General features: G+C 46.5%; 1 protein-coding gene across 1 annotated transcript in view; it reads left to right on the top strand.

Moving 5' to 3' along the window:
• The first annotated feature begins 551 nt into the window (after positions 1-551).
• ABTB3 (ankyrin repeat and BTB domain containing 3) overlaps positions 552-17,407 on the top strand; it is a 282,606-nt gene continuing 265,750 nt past the window's right edge. The window contains exon 1 of the mRNA XM_019489444.2: positions 552-1,663. Coding sequence (XP_019344989.1) covers positions 703-1,663 — 961 coding nt within the window. The 5' untranslated portion in view covers positions 552-702. The remainder of the gene's footprint in view (positions 1,664-17,407) is intronic.

Below are 17,407 nucleotides of genomic sequence, written 5' to 3'. Positions count from 1 at the left end.
CATGAGTGTATGTGTGTTTGAACATGTGTGTGCGAGAGAACGTGGGTTTTTTTCCAAAAAAATATGTATTTATTTATATATATAGAGAGAGAGAGAGAGAGAGAGAGAGAGAGAAATGAATATATAACTGTACCTCCACTGTGGTTCAGTTGGAAACCAAAACATACTTGGCCAGTGAAACTCTTTTAGTCCCATTACACAGTTCGCACTGCGCACCCATCACCATTCGTGGCGTTACAGAAAGACACAAGAGGAAGACAGGAAAGAACTGGCAGAGCTCATATGGTGGAGAGGGGACTGGCACAGACTTTTCCGAGGCAAGCCCTCTTGAAGAGAACAACGGGAACGTGTGTGTGTGTGTGTGTGTGTGTGTGTGTGTGTGTGTGCGCGCGCGCGCGTGTGCACGCTCCCTGCGTGGTTTCCCCGTGGCTCGCGCAGCGCCCCGCTTCCTGCAGCTGGGCAGGGGCGGGGATGCTTATTAGCATGCGGCCCTTCCATTGGCTGCCTCTCTGGGTCTGTCCCCCGCGCGCGCCTCCCCAGCCCCAGCTTCTGGGGCAGGCGGTGCGCTGCGGCTCGGCTCGGCTCGGCGGGTTCTCACTTCACTGTTCCCCGCGGCCCCATCCCTGCCGCCCCGCCAGCAGCCTTACCACTCTTAATTACCCTTCCCAGTGTCGCGCTGCGGGTGCAGCATGAAGTGCAGCGATGGCCCGGCGCGGTAAGAGCGCGGGGAGGACGCTGGAAGACCTGACGCTGGACTCCGGGTATGGTGGCGCGGCGGACTCCGTGCGCTCCTCCAGCCTGTCCCTGTGCTGCTCGGATTCGCAGGCGCCGCAGCCCTATGGAGGACAGTGCTGGCCGCAGCTAACGGGCTCCATGCACAGCCGCCACAACAGCTTCGACACTGTCAACACCGTCCTAGTGGAAGACTCCGAGGGGCTGGACTGCTCCGGGCAGCAGTGCTCCAGGCGCCTGCCCGACCTTGAGGAGGTCCCCTGGAGCCTGGAGGAGGTGGAGGCGGTGTTGCGGCTGCCGGCCCGGGGCTCCGGCTCCGGCTCCAGCGGCAGCCCCGGGGCCGGGCCGGGCCGGGAGGCGGCGGCGCGGCTGTCGGCGCTGCTGAGCCGGGCGCTGATCCGGCTGGCCCGCGAGGCGCAGCGCCTCAGCCTGCGCCTCGCCAAGTGCACCAAGCACGAGGTGCAGAGCGCCATGGAGGTGGTGCTGGGCTGGAGCTTGGCGCCGCGCTGCACGGCGGCCGCGCTCGGCGCCCTGTCCCTCTACAACATGAGCGGCAGCGGCGGGGACCGCTTCAGCCGCGGCAAGTCCGCGCGCTGCGGGCTCGTCTTCTCCGTGGGCAAGTTCTACCGCTGGATGGTGGACAGCCGCGTGGCCCTGCGCATCCACGAGCACGCCGCCATCTACCTGGCTGCCGGCATGGAGAGCCTCTTCCGAGACGTGCACGCCCGGGTCCTGGCCCTGCCCCTGCCCCTGCCCCAGCCGCGAGGCTCGGGGGCCGCGGCCGACAAGGACAAGGAAAGCAGCGGCAGCAGCAGCGGGGAAGCACCCCGCTTCACCCTGGAGGCGCTGGAGCAGACGGTCAGCAACGACGCGGAGCTCTGGGGCCTCCTGCAGCCCTACCAGCACCTCGTCTGCGGCAAGAACGCCAGCGGTGAGTCCCCCGCCCCCCCTCCCTGCGGGCAGCTGGGCGCCACAGCTGGACGACCCGGGCTGCTGCAGCCCTCCCCGGCCTGGCACACTGCGTGGTACAGGGGGCCACAGTCTTGTCCCCCCAACCCTGGGACAGTGAGTGGTATAAGGGGATATAGCCCTATTCCCCCAGCCCTGGGACAGTGGGTGGCACAGGGGGATATAGCCCTGTTCCCCCAGCCTTGGCACAGTGAGTGCTATAGGGGGATATAGCCCTATTTCCCCAGCCCCAGGACTGAGTGCTATAGGGGGGTACAGCCCTGTCCCCCAGCCATGCTGCTGGGACAGCACCCTGGGACAGTGGGTGCTGTAGGGGGATATAGCCCTATTCCCCCAGCCTTGGCACAGTGGGTGGTATAGGAGGGCACAGCCTTGTCTCCCAGCGCTGGCAAAGAGAGTGGTATAGGGGGACCACATCTCTAGTTATCCAGCCTTAGCACAGGAGGGTGGTATGGGGAAGGCTGTTGCCTCTGCCGCCTCCTCCCCAGCTCCTGTCATTCCAGGGCTGAGTTGGTAGTGTGCCTGCCCCCACTTACGCCCCACCCTCCCACCAGGGCTGGGTGGGTACAGCTGTTTCCCCCTGTATCAAGCTGCAAGGACAGGGCTGGGCAGGGAGGGCTGTTCCCCTGTGCCCACTTGTAGGGCTGGGGGGTGGGGACAGGAGAGGCTGTGCCTCCATGCAAGCCCTGAAGTGCCTCCAGGGCTCCGCTGCACCCGCGCATCTTGCGCTCCTTCCAGTCATGCAGGTTTGGTGTAGCTGGGATGCACGGGGAAGCCTTGGGGGCGGGGAGAGCCGAGTACCTGCAGCATCTGGGAGCTACTGTTGTTCAGCCCCTTCCCCGCCCCCCCCCCCCATGCAAGTGGGTGCACAAGCCGGGCTGGAGGCGAGGTCACTGGGCTTTAACCCACCAACAGTTGCCATGCTCTTCTGCCTGAGCCTGCCCTGGCTGGGGAAGTAGCATCCCCTCCCTGCAGGTGTGGGGGTCACTGTGTTTTGGTGCAAAAGCCTCTTTGACCTTGAACATACAACAGTGTTTGAGCAGCAGGTGCAGAGGCTGGGACATTGGGGCTAGAAAAAGCCTTTTTCTGGGCATCTTAAACCTCCCCGCCCCCTTGTCCCTCTCGTCCAGACATGTGCGCCGAGCTCTGCGCCGTGTGCGCCTGCAGTGGGATAGGCACACCGTCTCCCTTGTACACACAGGCACGCTTGGAGAGAGCTGGGGGAGGAAGGGGGGAATGGATGGATGGATGAGGAGATGAAAGGCTGAGGGATAAGGGTTGGGTTTTTTTTTTGCCTCCCCACGCTGCCCGGCTCTTGTGGTAGGGAGGAGGCAGTGGAGCTGGCAGACGTTGCTGGGCTGATCCCCCGGGGGTTCTCTGTGCCGGTGGAGGCAGGGTAGGGAGTGTGTGTTTGTGTAAGTGTGGAGGGAGTATGGGGGGTATGTGTGTAAAAGGGTGTGTGTGTAGGGAGTGTGGGGGTTGTATATGTGCATGTGTAGGGTACATGTGTGTGGGGGGGATGGCATGTGTCTGTGGGGGGGGTGGCAACTAGTTTGTCAGTCTCTTCAGGCTTTATTTGCAGTAGCACGGTAATTAACTTTGTAGTATCACTGCAAATTGGTTGGTGGAACAGCTGTGTGTGTGTGTGTGTGTGTGTGTGTGTGTGTGTATGTGGCTTTTCAATATGGTTCAGTTTCAGTGAAGCCCGAGTTGTTTTACACATGCTTCAAAGCTTCAGTTTTCCACAGGAAATGGTATAAGTGTAACTGAACACTCAGCCACGAAATCAAACTTTGTTATATATGCAGTGGTTTGGCCGGCGACTGCGTGGTTGGGGCTGAAATGCAGTCTTTCTGGACAGATTTCATTCATGTTGCTGCTTGTTTACCAAAAGCTTGACACAGATGCAACACAATGATGCATCAACTTCCTGGGGATTTTTAATTTTTTTTCTCTCTAAGGTGTCCAATATTTTTATCGATTTCTCTCTCATTTAATAAAGTCAGAGCCTCTGGAATTGAAATGTTCGTGTAAATGCAGTTACATATACACATAGTAGAAGGGAAATGGAAGGAGCTTGTTACATGTGTGATGGAATCAAATTTAAATTTGGGCCAACCTCAAAGGCAACAGTATCTTAAAGATTGAGGGGCAAATATTGAAAACAGCAACTGGGTTAAGGTTGCTATTATGTTTACAGTTTCACCCTTTTCAATTAGGCTCGTCCTATCTATGCCTTGTACCTGCTTACCTATTGTTTTGAGACACCTTTTTTTCCCCATAAAGGGACAACAGAAGGGGCAAATAATCAGCTGATGCAAATTGTCATAGCTCCATTATGTCATAGCTATACTGACTGAGGATCTGCTCCAAGGGACTGGGCTGAGCCTTAAATTAGAATTGATTTGTTGTTAATGGCTCGTGTGTCATGGTCCTTAAGCTTTATTTTAACATTTTCTCTCTGTGTATGAATATGTTTTAACTGTGTTGCTGTCTTGTTTTTCCCTTGAGTCACAGTATTGTGTCTGTGTGTTTCAGATGGCAGTGTTTTGCATTTCTGACATTGCAGTGCTGTCTCTCCAGGCTTGTATTGAGTCTTTCATTTTGTTTCATTGATTTGCAACTCCCATTCTTATAGCTCCCTGGATTCATTTTGACCCTTGTTTATCTCTTTTTCCAGGGACATGATTTAAGGTTTTCATCTCCATTTTGTTTGTTGTTTTACCTAAACGTTAATCTTATTTGTGGCTTGTTCCTGAGTCGAGCAAAACTCTGCCTTCAATGGAAATTTTGCCTGAATAGAGAAGGTAGGATCAGGCCATCAACAACCAGTTATGTATTTTGCTTCGGTTCTCCTACATAGATTCCACCATGTTTAGTGGAAGTTTTAGATGTGCAAAAGATGCAGGATCAGGCCTTAATAAACAAAACAGGATGTTTTATTTTTTTATTTGTTCTGACATTTCATGTGCATGTTATGTACTGTGAGCACTGCTACAACAATTAACACAGGCATGATAAACACAGACATGATTAGTGTCCTCCCCTACCATGATATATGCATATCTGTTTACATAGCATCCATCCTCATAGTGTCTGAGTCTCTCAATTTACTAATTAATTAATCCTTGGGACTTCCCTGTCCACTCAGGAAGTATTATCATGTCTGCTTTCCAGATGGGGAACTGAGGCACAGAGAGATATTAAGACTTGCTCAGAGTTGTACAGGAAATCTGTGGTATAGCCAACAACTGCTTGAAGCTTCATCTCTGTACTCCTTCAGTAGCATGATCACAAGATCATCCTTTCTCTGTACTTACTACTTGAATCAGACTTGTAATTACAGTTGTATATCTAGCAATCCTTTCCTCACGTCTTGCAACCTGCCCACTTGTAGTGATCAGGAGACTGGCTGGTCCCTTGAGCGTGTAAATCTGGACCCTGATTTTAATATTGCTTGTGAACTACAGCTGCATACACATTTAGCTGAAGGATGTTGCATGTTCCCAGCAGACACTGATGGAAACTAATTCCATAGTCAAGGACCTGTTATGGAGAACACCAGGCAAAAATCACTTGCCATTTAAATTTGAGAAAAGTTGCACGTCCCAGTTTCTCCCTGAGTTGTACCTTTTCTGATTACAGTTTTGCTAGTATCATATGAGAAGGGTCATAGTTTCGCTAGTGGTTTGACAGACCAGGGTCAAATTATTTAGGACTTTCTAGGTTAAAAATAACACCTTAAATTCTCAGGTGAGGCAACCAGTGAAGATCACAGTAGTGATCTGTGCCTTGGATGGGAGTAGTAGAAAAATGGTCTGAGGGTTGGGGAGCCACAAATGGATCTTTTTGTGGCTCTGCTCAGTATTTACTGGAAACAGCTCAGGATCCAACCCATTGTTCTTAGGCACAGCTGATTCCTGGTCATCCAAGGAGCTGCTGAGACACTAATGACCGCCTTCCCCCCCCCCACACTTTTTTTTTTTTTTTGAGTTATAACTCTCTCTACAAATCGTCATCCATGTCCTTCAGCCTATCAAATTAACTTCAACTTTGCGTAGATTCAGCTCAACCAGCTGCCCTCATCCAAGCCCATATGCAGTAGCATAACTGAACAGGGGGTGCAACAGGGGCAGCAGCCCTGGACCCTGCCTTTGTTTGGGGATGTGCAAAATAGTTGCAACTGTAGTGGGAGCCAATCATGCCATTGTGATCAGCACTGTCCTGGGCATCATGAGGCTGTCTTGGGTGTAGAGCTGCACTCCTGTGCCTCTGCCCAGACCTCGTGCACCAGCTGAGTCACTCCTTCAGTGATGGGGCCAGGATTGGAATTGATGGAGGAAGAGGAATGCTTGTCATTCACAGGGTGTGTGGAGGTGGGGACAAAAGCCATATGTTTCTCCTCCCTTAGGCCTCAGCTGTACATTGAATAGGTGCTGGAGTAGAACTGCAACAGCCATGAAAGAGCTGGTAAGGTGGACATGCACTATCCACAAGGGCCTTCTGAGACCTCAGCTGTGTTTATTCCCGGCTCTTTACTGGAGCGATCTGGCCTCACCTGTACTCAGGAGCAAGTCTTCTTTCTGAATAGCTAGAGTTTTAATTTACTGGCTGAATGAAATTTAAAAAAAAAAAGTTCACATCTGGCCTCTGGGGTTTTGTTGGTGCCTGAGCGATTAAATATAACAAACTCTGCCTAGACAGTGCACACTTTGTATTTCATAATATTCACATGCAGCCAAATTGTTTCCTTTGGGTACAAAATCTGCTGACCGTAAAAAAGTGGTAAGCAGTGTCACTTGTCACATTGTGACATTATACTGTATTTTGTTCCTTTAATCATCATTATTAACTAAAAAACTAACTAACTTTTAGGGTGTATTCAAGAGACCTAAGTGGGCTTTGGATCAAACAAAGCAAAGAACAGGAATCAAGTCCTATTAGCCTGTTATCATAGGGAAACACTAAGAAGGAGTAAAAGTAGCTCAAAATTGTCTAGGCTCCCACATAGGGTACCTCTTTCCTAAACTGAGGAAAAGTATTAGCTTATGTCTATGCCCATATACCATATAGGCAAACTTTTAAATAGTTTAGGAGCCCTGAGTGGGCCTCCCTGGCTTCTGCTGCAGAACTAACTGGATGCTAACAGCAACAAAATATGCATGCTCCTAGGCCCTGTTTGTTCATATATAGGTTCTAAAAGAAGTTATTTAGAACCCAGATGCATGGTTTCCTTCTATTCTTAGTAGTGTAGAAAGTAGAGGTATAATAACTAGACACAACCTGAGGGTCAGATCAGAGTTGGCTAACGTGTTAATTAACTTAAATTTACCCTCAACCTCTTTTCTTAATCTAGGTGAACTCAAGAGACTCATAAGCAGATCAAAGATGCCAATAAATTAGTACAGCTTAAGTAGACAAGTTAAAGCTTTAAAATTATTTTATAAAATCTGGCTTAACAGTAAACATGGCATATCCATTTATTGTTGCCTCTGTCATATCTCTTCCAATTGGGCCATTCTAGATATTATTAAGATGTTAGGTGAATTGTAAAGATAAAGCTAAAATTTCCTGTTAAGCTGCCATCTAATATGATATATAAATATTTAGGGCAGGGGTGGGCCAAATGCAGCCCACGGGCTGGATGCGGCCTGCTAGGACATTCTATCTGGCCCACAGGGCCCCTAAAAAATTTAGAAAATTAAGATTTATTTGCCCCTGGCTGCCTGTCATGCAGCCCTCGATGGCTTGCCAAAACTCAGTAAGTGGCCCTCCACCTGAAATAATTGCCCACCTCTGATTTAGGGGGTAGAAAATGGTTGATCTTAACTAACATGCTTTTCCCCTTCTCTCTCCCCTTCTCTCGCTCGCTCTCCCTTTCTTTCAATTCCAATTCACTTTCCTAGTTTGTGTTTGTATTTTTACTATTCCTCAGATTCTCCTTTGCTGGGTGTCATTTGGACTTGTCTCCTTTCAGGTCACTTTTCTGTTAATTTTCGTAATGCATTTCCTCCTGTCCTTCCGTTCTACATTCAAAGGCTGAGATTTGTAATGGGACAACAGAGGACCCATGAAATTCCACTACCTTGTCTTGTAGGTGACACCTACATCTGCTGCTTCCTCAAGTTTGTTCACTGGGCTCAACAAGCCAGCCACAGAGCGAGACAACTGTGAACTTTGGCTGTTTCATTCTGCTGAACTATATGAGAAGTAGTCTATGAAGGAACAGTACAACTGTGATTTCTGGAAAGAGAGGAGAATAGAAATGAGCATTTGTCCTCATCTAACTCCCTCATTCACAGAGAATCACATCTGCTCTGTGGTTGCATACTGCTGTTTGCTTTCTGCCCCAGGAGTAGCCGAAGTGTGAAACTGAGAAGGGGTTGCCAGTTCCATTCCTCTGGTGCTAGCACCCTCGAGGAAGGCTGTATTCTCTAAAGATAGGACAGGTGCAGTCCTGGAGGAGGGAAGGCAGGGGCAAAATGCAGAGATAGAGGAGGAAATGGGCATAGACCGAAGGTGTGAATGTGTGAGCTGCACAGACAGGAAAGTGATTTGTGATGGGAGGGTGGCTTTGTTTCATAGGATCACAACCAACCTGTCTTCTCATTCCTCGTCTCAGTAGTGGCCAGGAGCACTGCAGAGATGGCACTTTCATCTCTTGGGAAGGGGATGTGTGTTGCTGTTTGGTGACCTCCTGAATCTGACTGTGATGCTTTACCAAGAGCAGTTTGTGCTTGTGGGCAGTGGGCAGGGGGGAGAGGCAGAGAGGCAGACTAAGACCTGGTTTCTATGCTGAAGTTTTTTTATTGTTATAAATTTTTGGTTTTGGGCATGGATTTTTTTCCACCCCCAAAATAGTCATGCCAGTAAGAGTCCTCTTATTAATGCATTTCTATCAGTTTAAAGAAGATTGTTGTACCAATAGAATTATTCCCCTTCTCATACAGAAAAACACCTTTATGCCAGTTGTGTGTGGCCACACTGTTGCGTATTTATTGCTTTAACTGTACTGACTGGTTTCTAAAGTAGCCAAGGCCTAGGACTGGGGTCAGCAACCCCTGGTACGCATGCCGAGTGTGGCATGCAAGGCCATTTTGCTTGGCATGCAGCAGCCAGCCTGGGTAGCTGCTGCCAGCAATGGAGCCTGGGCTGCTGCCAGCAGGGCTTGCAGTGTCCCAGCTGCCTGCTGGGAGCAGCCCGGGATCCCGGCTGGCAGCAGCTACCCAGAGCCGGGACCGGCTGCAGCTGGGAGGCTCCAAACAGCTGTGCTGGGCTCGGGCATCAGCTCCGCACTGGCACGTGCAGGTGCACCTCGGAGTGGGCGGTGGGGGAGGGGCCTGAGGCAGCGCAGGCCTGGTCTCTCCCCCGCTCTCAGCATGGAGGTGATGAGCCTAGCACAGCTGTTTGTAGCCAGCCTGGGCTCTGGGCAGTTGCAGCAAGCAGCGGGCAGAGTGCAAACAGCTGCGCTGGGCTGCACAGCTCCGGCATCAGCTCCATGCTGGCAGTGACTGCACAGGCACCTCAGGGCAGGCTGCGCCACAGAGCCCGGGCTGTGGAGCAGGGGCTTTGGGTGGGGGGCAAGGGGCAGTAGGGGTGTGGGGCAGGGGCTTTGGGTGGGGGGCAAGGGGCAGTAGTGCTGGGGGGCAGGGGCTTTGGGTGGGGGGCAAGGGGCAGTAGGGCTGGGGGCACGGGGCAGCAGGGCTGGGGGGTAGGGGCTTTGGGTGGGGGGTATGGGGCACAAGCACCTGCCATGTACCCCTTGCCCTCATTTTGTTTTTCTGCCATGCCGGCACTCTGGCACCTTCTGAGGTAGGCATTGTGGTGTTTTTTGGCACTCTGGCCAAAAAACGTTGCCTACCCCTGACCTAGGAAGATGGGACTAAAAGGTAAAAGCAATTACCTGCACAGCTGGGAGAGATATGAATAACCATTTAATTTTAGTTGTTATATTATGTTTGTGGGTTTTGGCCCTGAGAAATGGCATTTTTCTTCAGACAACTCATTCCCCCACATGAAAGTGAGACTTTTCTTCCTCTCATGCATGCACATGCATAGTGCAAACTGCTGCTATTGACCTAATTGCAGGCTGCTTAATTCTGCTTACAATCAGATCTGTTCAGTAGCTGTTTTGACATGAGTCTCAGAGAGAAAAAAAGAAGATAGAGTGTCATTTGCAGAGACTTTCTTGTGAAGGTAAACTGTACACTTCCTTTCATAATACATGCCTGCATTAAAACAAACAGGCACTTCTAGGCATCATTCAAGAGTGTTCTACTTTGTCCAGGGTAAAAATATCCACATAATTCATAGTTTCATAGTAGCTAGGGTCAGGAGGGATCTGAACAGATCATCTAGCCTGACCCCCTGCCACAGGCAGGAATGAATGCTGGGTTCACAAGACCCCAGACAGGTGATCATCCAACCTCCTCTTGAATTGCCCAAGGTAGGGGCGAGGACCACTTCCCTGGGAAGTTGGTTCCAGATTTTGGCCACCCTAACTGTAAAATATTGCCTTCTGATCTCTAACCTAAACCTATTCTCCATCAGCTTATGACCATTGTTCCTTGTCACCCCAGGTGGTGCTGGGGAGAAAAGAGCTCTGCCTATTTGCTGTTGATCCCCCTTGATAAGCTTGTAGGCAGCCACCAGATCCCCCCTCAGCCTCCTCTTGCTGAGGTTGAACAGGTTCAGGTCCTTCAGTCTCTCCTCGTAGGGCCTGTCCTGCTGCCCTCTCACCAAGCGGGTGGCCCTCCTCTGAACCCTCTCCAGGCTGGCAACATCCCTTTTGAAGTGCGGCACCCAGTAGTGGACGCAGTACTCCAACTGCGGCCTGACCAAAGTTGCATAGAGGGGGAGTATCACCTCTCTGGACCAGCTTGAGATGCACCTTTGGATGATGCATGACAAGGTATGGCTGGCCTTGCTGGTCGCAGTCTGGCATTGGCAACTCACGTTCATCTTGGAGTCAATAATGACTCCAAGATCCCTTTCCACCTCTGTGCTTTCAAGAAGGGATTTCCCCAGCCTGTATGTATGCTGTGGATTCCATCTCCCAAGGTGCAGCACCCTGCATTTGTCTACGTTGAACCCCATCCTGTTCTCATCTGCCCACTTCTGTAGTCTGTCTAAATCTAGTTGCAGCCTCTCTCTCCCTTCAAGTGTGTCCACCTTGCCCCACTTAATGTGGGGCTCTTAGGTCTGAGCATTCCCTCTTTTTTGTGGGAAAGAAAAGTTGTTCTAGATGCACCAGGAGCTTGGACAGAGCGGGGGCAGTCTTTCCTTCCCTTGTAAAATGTACAAGAATGAGTGCTGTGCTCAAGCAGAGATGTGGGTTTTCCAGAAAATTTTAAATTGGAAAATTTCCAAGGTCCTAAATAGAGTGTGATCTGATTTAACAGGAGTGTACTTGGTAGCTGTGTTGGTCTGAGACAAGAAGTACAAAAAACTAGAACTCTTGGTTCCAGAGTGATACCTTTTATTAGACCAACTAATTTGTTGGTTTAATAAAAGGTATCATTTTGGAACCAAGGGTTTTAGTTGTTTGTATATCTGATTTAGCATGTTTATTTGACTTATATTTAGTAAACAATACTAAAAAGTACTCCCAAGTTAATTTTATGTCCCAACAGCCACAAGTATTTGGACTGAAATATTTGATTAGGAAAAAAATTAAATACTGCACACTTAATGTGGTGTAAATGTTATATTCAAACAAATTCAAAGCTTTATATGGAAAGACATTATTTTTATTGGAATACTTGTAAAAATGTAAAGACAATACACAATAGCATGCACTTCCCCTACATTGCTTGTTTAAATTTAAGAAAAAAAAATGAAGTCACTGAAAACTGTTGACACTAATTTTAGCACACCCAAAGAACCGTGCATGATATGCCATGGCTGTCCACTCATCTACTTCAACAGAGTTTAACTCTCTTCCACTGAGGTCACTGCGGCACCTCCAGTTTCACTGTCACTATCTGTAGAATCACTTGTACCACTTATTAGTTCCATTTCAGAATCAACTTGAGGCAAATCTGATTCCGAGCTACTTGAACCACATTCTCTTTTGCTAAAAGATGGTTTTACCAATGAGTCTATGGGAAAGGGCAACTTATCATCATACTGCATCTTCTTTACTAATTGTACTTCTGACTGATTCTCCAGAAGCAAGAGATTTTGAGAAATAGAAACAAGCTTAGCAGTGAGTTCACTTGTTAGCCTGTTCCTCTTTTTTGTCTTGATTGAGCTGAAAGCCTTCCAGTTCTGTTCACAAGAAGCTGCTGTTGGTGGAATGCTTAGGAGCCTTAGAGCAACCCTGGACAACAGTCAGGTGTTACAGCATCCCTTCCACCATGTGAAAGGAGACATATTCTCTGCTGCCTGCCAAATGATGTCTTTCTCCAAAGTTTTTCTTTTGCGCGGTACTCGGCAATGTCTGTCATCATGGCTATTTCGTCGATGTTGGGGACATTCTTAGCTACTTCCATAATTGTATCAACAGCAATAGATAATTCATCTTCTGATAAATGTTGTCCTCTGTGTTGAGGATCCAAAAGGTTTGCTGCCAGATGAGCTGGATGAAGGCAAAACAGATCTCTTAATAAACATTTGTTTTACTACTACTTCTTTTCTGGATAGAGGTGAAGGCGGCAAAAGCTCAACTGAATGAAAATTTAATTGTCTGAATATCTCTGGAATATTTGAAAGGCTTGTGTATCTCCTTCAAATTTCTCAATAGCCACTGAAATTGGTAGTAGCAAGTTGAATGCTCCTTGAACTTGAACCTAGAAGTTGTCAAGAATCTGCTTCCGAACATTCAGGGGAATAATCTGAGACACTGTCATCTATTGAAGCATACTGCAAACAGTTCTTTGTACACAGCAAACTATGTAGCTGAGCCCCATCTAGTTTTTCCTGGCAGTAAAAGTGCACTTTCCTTCCCTGCTTCTCTTCCTGTAATTTCTTCAAAGTCTGATTAGCAACGTGATGATTGTTGAATACCTTCACAATTACTTTGCAGTTTGCCAATATTGTCTTTATTGTATTCACACTTACTATGTCCTTTGCCAGAAGATTCAACCCATGAGCAAGACAGCCAAATACTATTAAATGAGGATACTTTGCCTATAATATTTGCCATGTAGTTTTCATGTTACTCACATTATCAGCTACAAGGGCTTGTACTCTGGAGGGACCTGCACATTCAATCTCTTCGCTCAGTAATTTGGCTATGTATTCACCTTTATGACGAGAAGATTTGGTAGCAGTTGCTTTCAGGAATATTGGTTCAGGTGTTGCTAGCATAATGTTCAATAAAGAATTTCCGTGTATATCAGTCCATCCATCTGACTTCAGAGTCAGTGATTCTGCTTGACCAATCCTTTGAATAACCATTGTTTGAACTCTGTCATACTGTCTATCTGAAAGAGAATATGATAAGCGATAACATGATAGTAACTTATATGATGGGTGAATTAATTTGTAATGTTCCTTCCAGTATTGATTTTCAGTTATGGAAAGAGGTATGCCACTTGCAGATATAGCTTGAGCTAATGTCTCATCTGATATTTCTTGATCTTCTTTTGACATTTTGTCCACAAAGCTTGATAAAAAGCTTGACTGTCTTGAACAGCTACTTGTGGTGGATCACATATCTGGTGACAGTGATCTTGAAAGCGAGGATCCTGCTTCTTCTTTCCCCAGACCTGGCAGCTCAGCATTTTCATTTTCCCATTTTTGCAAATCTGCTATTTCACTTGAACTGCCAAGTTCCTGCAAGAAAAGGGGGGATTTTTTTTATTTTAACCTATTCTAGTCTGGCCTCATTCATCAGAAGGAGAAGTAGAAGTGGCAGGGAAGAAAGAACACTGATGCTTAGCTTGCTTGCTCAGTTGCCCTGGGACTGCAGAGCCAAAAGGAAGTATAGTCTGGCCTCTGTCATTGGCCAGAGGACTACGCTCATTCTGCTGGGTTGAAATAGTTAACTATTTATCTAGTATGTAATTTAAAAATATATATATTGTAAAGCTTAAGCCACTTTGGGTGCTTAGTGCAAGCAGAAAAGCAGGATACACATATTTTAAATAAATAATAGTCTGGAGTTGCATTAACAACTTTCAAAATTATAATGTTTTAAAACAATATAGATGCAGTTTATACTGTGTGTTGTTTAACATATTAATTTGTTTACTTGCATAGGATTCCTGAAGTAGACTTTTCTCAGATGATGTTGCTCCACGATTTCGTTGTATTAGCTTTCTGTATATGGCTTGTACTCTTTCAGGACAATTTCTACATGTTATTAAATGTTTCTTCATTTTTGTTGTATTGTTAGCATACTACTGCCTGCAATATTTACATCTACCAACTTTCTTCTGTCCTTCAGTAGCTTGAACTTCACTATAATGAATGCCACACACTAGTGTTTTTTTTTTTCTGAATAGGCATTATTATGACTACTTCAAACCAAAAGCACTAAAAAACTAACAGATCTTATGCTAATGCTTCCAACCACCCCAACTCAAGAAAAGAAATGAGACAGTGCTCCATGTGTTTGCTGAACTGAAAGTGAAACACACATTAATCACAGTTTTAGTTTTGCTTTCACTTGCAGTCAGATGAAATAAGAATTTTGGCTTTGGTTTTAATTTGACCTGCACAGCCAATGAGGTGAATTCATAACTTGATTTTTATTTTGGAGTATTATGTGAGTGTATTTACCCTCCTGTTTACAAATCAATAAAACATGTATGTACTCTCTCACACACTTCCTAGGGATAATCACCTGAAAAACATTAATTACAACTTTGAAACTGCCAAGCTTGCCTTCTATTGTATTGGCATCCATTCACTGTTACTAATTAATTTTATGAAACAATGAATTTTTAGAAATGGAAAACGTCCCATGGCAAAATAAAGCACTGGAAAATTTTTAGCCCCACATCTCTGCAGGCAGATCCCATTGAGGGAGTCATTGAATTTAAAAACGGATCACTAGTTAAGTCTGGGTTTTGAATGGCATCAAAATAGGTGGGGATAATTGTTTACACAAGCAGCTTTAATAGTAATTAACTAATCAATTAGTCTTGATTGTCCAAATTTGGATACCTCACAGGTACTTAGGGTGGGTCAATGGATTTATAAGTATGTAGAATCTCAGAATAGAAGGCTTTGTCTCAGGGAATCAGTCATCTGTTTTGGCCCTAGTGAAATGTTGGAGTGGCTGGAGCTAAAGCCATTGCTTTGTGTCACACTCCTTGACAAAAGGCTAGTGCAAAAGGAGACCTTAATTACAAACTGCATGGGGCTCTTTCAGGAGGCTCACCAAATGATGTCAGCCCAAAGGAGGCTTGTGATTGGCTAATATGGAATGACATCTAAAGGCAGATTAGGTATAGATACATGTGTCAGCAAGATAGGGTCATCTGTATTTTACCACTATAACTTAGAACAACAACCCTGTCATCTCATGCCATCTTACTGCTACAACCAGCATGCTGTCCTGGATGTCTTCCTGAGCCTGCAGACAAGCTGAAACTGCTCCTCTGTGGGTGTATCTACACAAGATGTCTACTGTGGAGTTGACTAATTAGCTCCTCAGTAAAACATCACTGTCTACATGTGTGGTGCTATGAGGATGGAGTAAATTTATTAACTCCACCCTAGGACAGTGTTGCTAGACACAAATACTGTATTCTACGGTGGAGTTATTTACTTTGTTGCAGTGCATCTGTAGATGCTGATAAGGCTGGCTAGACCTGCACTGAAGCACCCTTGTGTCCCAACCAGCTCTGCAGCATGCTGAGCTGGGTCAGAGCTAGCCTCCAGCTGGCAGGCTGACTCTTGGAGGTCCCCTGCCAGCTACGGCTGCTCTGTCCTGGCTCAACATTCTTTGGTCCCAGGTGCACATGCAAACGTGGCACCTGGGAGCAACAAACTTCAGTGTAAACTGCACCAGAGTTTATTCAGCTGCATCATTGCACATGTGAACTGCTTCCATTAATCTCAATGGGTCATTAACTCTGAGTTCTAGTGCAGGCAGTTAAAAATGTCACCCTTAACTAGTTCACCCTTAACAACCCAGGATCATGGGCTGAACTTGAATCAAAGCGCCAGCCTTACTTCCTTACCCATCTATTGGCTGCTCTCTACACATTGCATCAATATCTACTCAGTCCTCATCACTTCCCAGGTTCAGCATCTTTCTAGTGCTTTCAACTTTCACCATTGCCAGCCTTGGGTCTCATTCTCCTACCCAGTCCCAGCATCAGTAGTTTCCTTCAAATCCCAATGGCATTGCTAGGGGATTTATCTCCGTGTATCTTTCCTGCACTTCTGTGCTTTGGGAGTGAGTAAGGAATTACTGGGGAAATGCCACGTGGAAAAATTGTCCTATAGTCTTTTCTTTGTTCTCTTTCTGGCCCAAAGAGATTAACTCAACTTTTTATGTGTAATGATCTATAAATTAATTAATCTGCATCCAGTAAATATTTCAGGATTTTAAAAATGCATGGATGCAGTTACAGTTAATCTAAATATAGTCTGTGTAGTTGGTTACACGTTCTTTGCCTGAGGTATTCAGTTGAACCATCTGACAAAAGTACATCAGCTGAAGAATTGTATTTGAATGCTGCATCTATTCTTGGCTTCTTAAAACAATATACTGGTACATTTTAGCACTGAACTAAACTTCCTTGATTTTGTTTGTTTGTTTTTAATTTGTTGCCACTTCTTTAAATTCACCCTAAAATTTCCCCATCCCTAAAGTAATTCAGGAATCTTTCTGTTGTAGACTTAAAAGAAACACAGTTTGTTGCTTAATCCTACATTTTACTTTCTATAAAGTAAAAAGCTGGTTGTTGTGAAAATGGAGGTGAGAAGGGTATTGATCAAATGCAGTGAATCAATGAGAGGCTTGGCTTGTTTTCACTGGCTTAGGGACATGTTCTTGCAGCAGTTTGGAAACCAGGAACCACTGTACATGTTTATCAGTTTAGTAGGGTGGATATATGACAAACACCTATTATAATACCCTGTTAAGGCCCTTGAGACTTGTCCTACTGTAATGAGTTTTCGGTATTTCACTTTGCGCATTGACCGTGTGCTTTTAATGACCGCATTTCCTTACCACAATGGTTTGAGGATTATTGACAAGATACGCAGTATGATCCTTGATTGATTTTATTACCAGTGTCTCTAAAGGGGCTTCCTAACTTTACCACAATCCCTACACAACTGTAGGGATGAAACCCTTTTCTTTCAAAGGCAGCCATATGTGCATATCCAAGGAATGAATTTAGCTTGAATTAAGAGTTGGGACTTCTCTCTGTGATGAGCACCCTTGCTTTAGGTCAGGGGCAGGCAGTTATTTTGGGCAGAGGGCTGCTTACTGAGTTTTGGCACGCCATGGAGGGCTGCATGACAGGCAGCCCAGGGCAGATTAATATTAATTTTTTTAATTTTTTAGGGGCCCCGCAGGCCAGATAGAATGGCCTGGCGGGCCACATTTTGCTCACCCCTGCTCTAGGTGCTTCTGGAAGCATTCCAGAAAATAATGTGTGACTACTACAGTAACACACACATCATGCTACAATAGCCATAGGAGTGAAGGGTGTGTTACTGGAGTAAAGATGAAGGGCGTGGTGTGTTCCCAGCAGCTGAGAATATGTTAAGATCTATGCAATCTCACACTAGAGAGGCT

The sequence above is a fragment of the Alligator mississippiensis genome, chromosome 4 (genome assembly GCF_030867095.1).
Source record: "Alligator mississippiensis isolate rAllMis1 chromosome 4, rAllMis1, whole genome shotgun sequence".
NCBI lineage: Eukaryota > Metazoa > Chordata > Crocodylia > Alligatoridae > Alligator > Alligator mississippiensis.
This window is presented reverse-complemented; position numbering and strand designations above follow the sequence as displayed.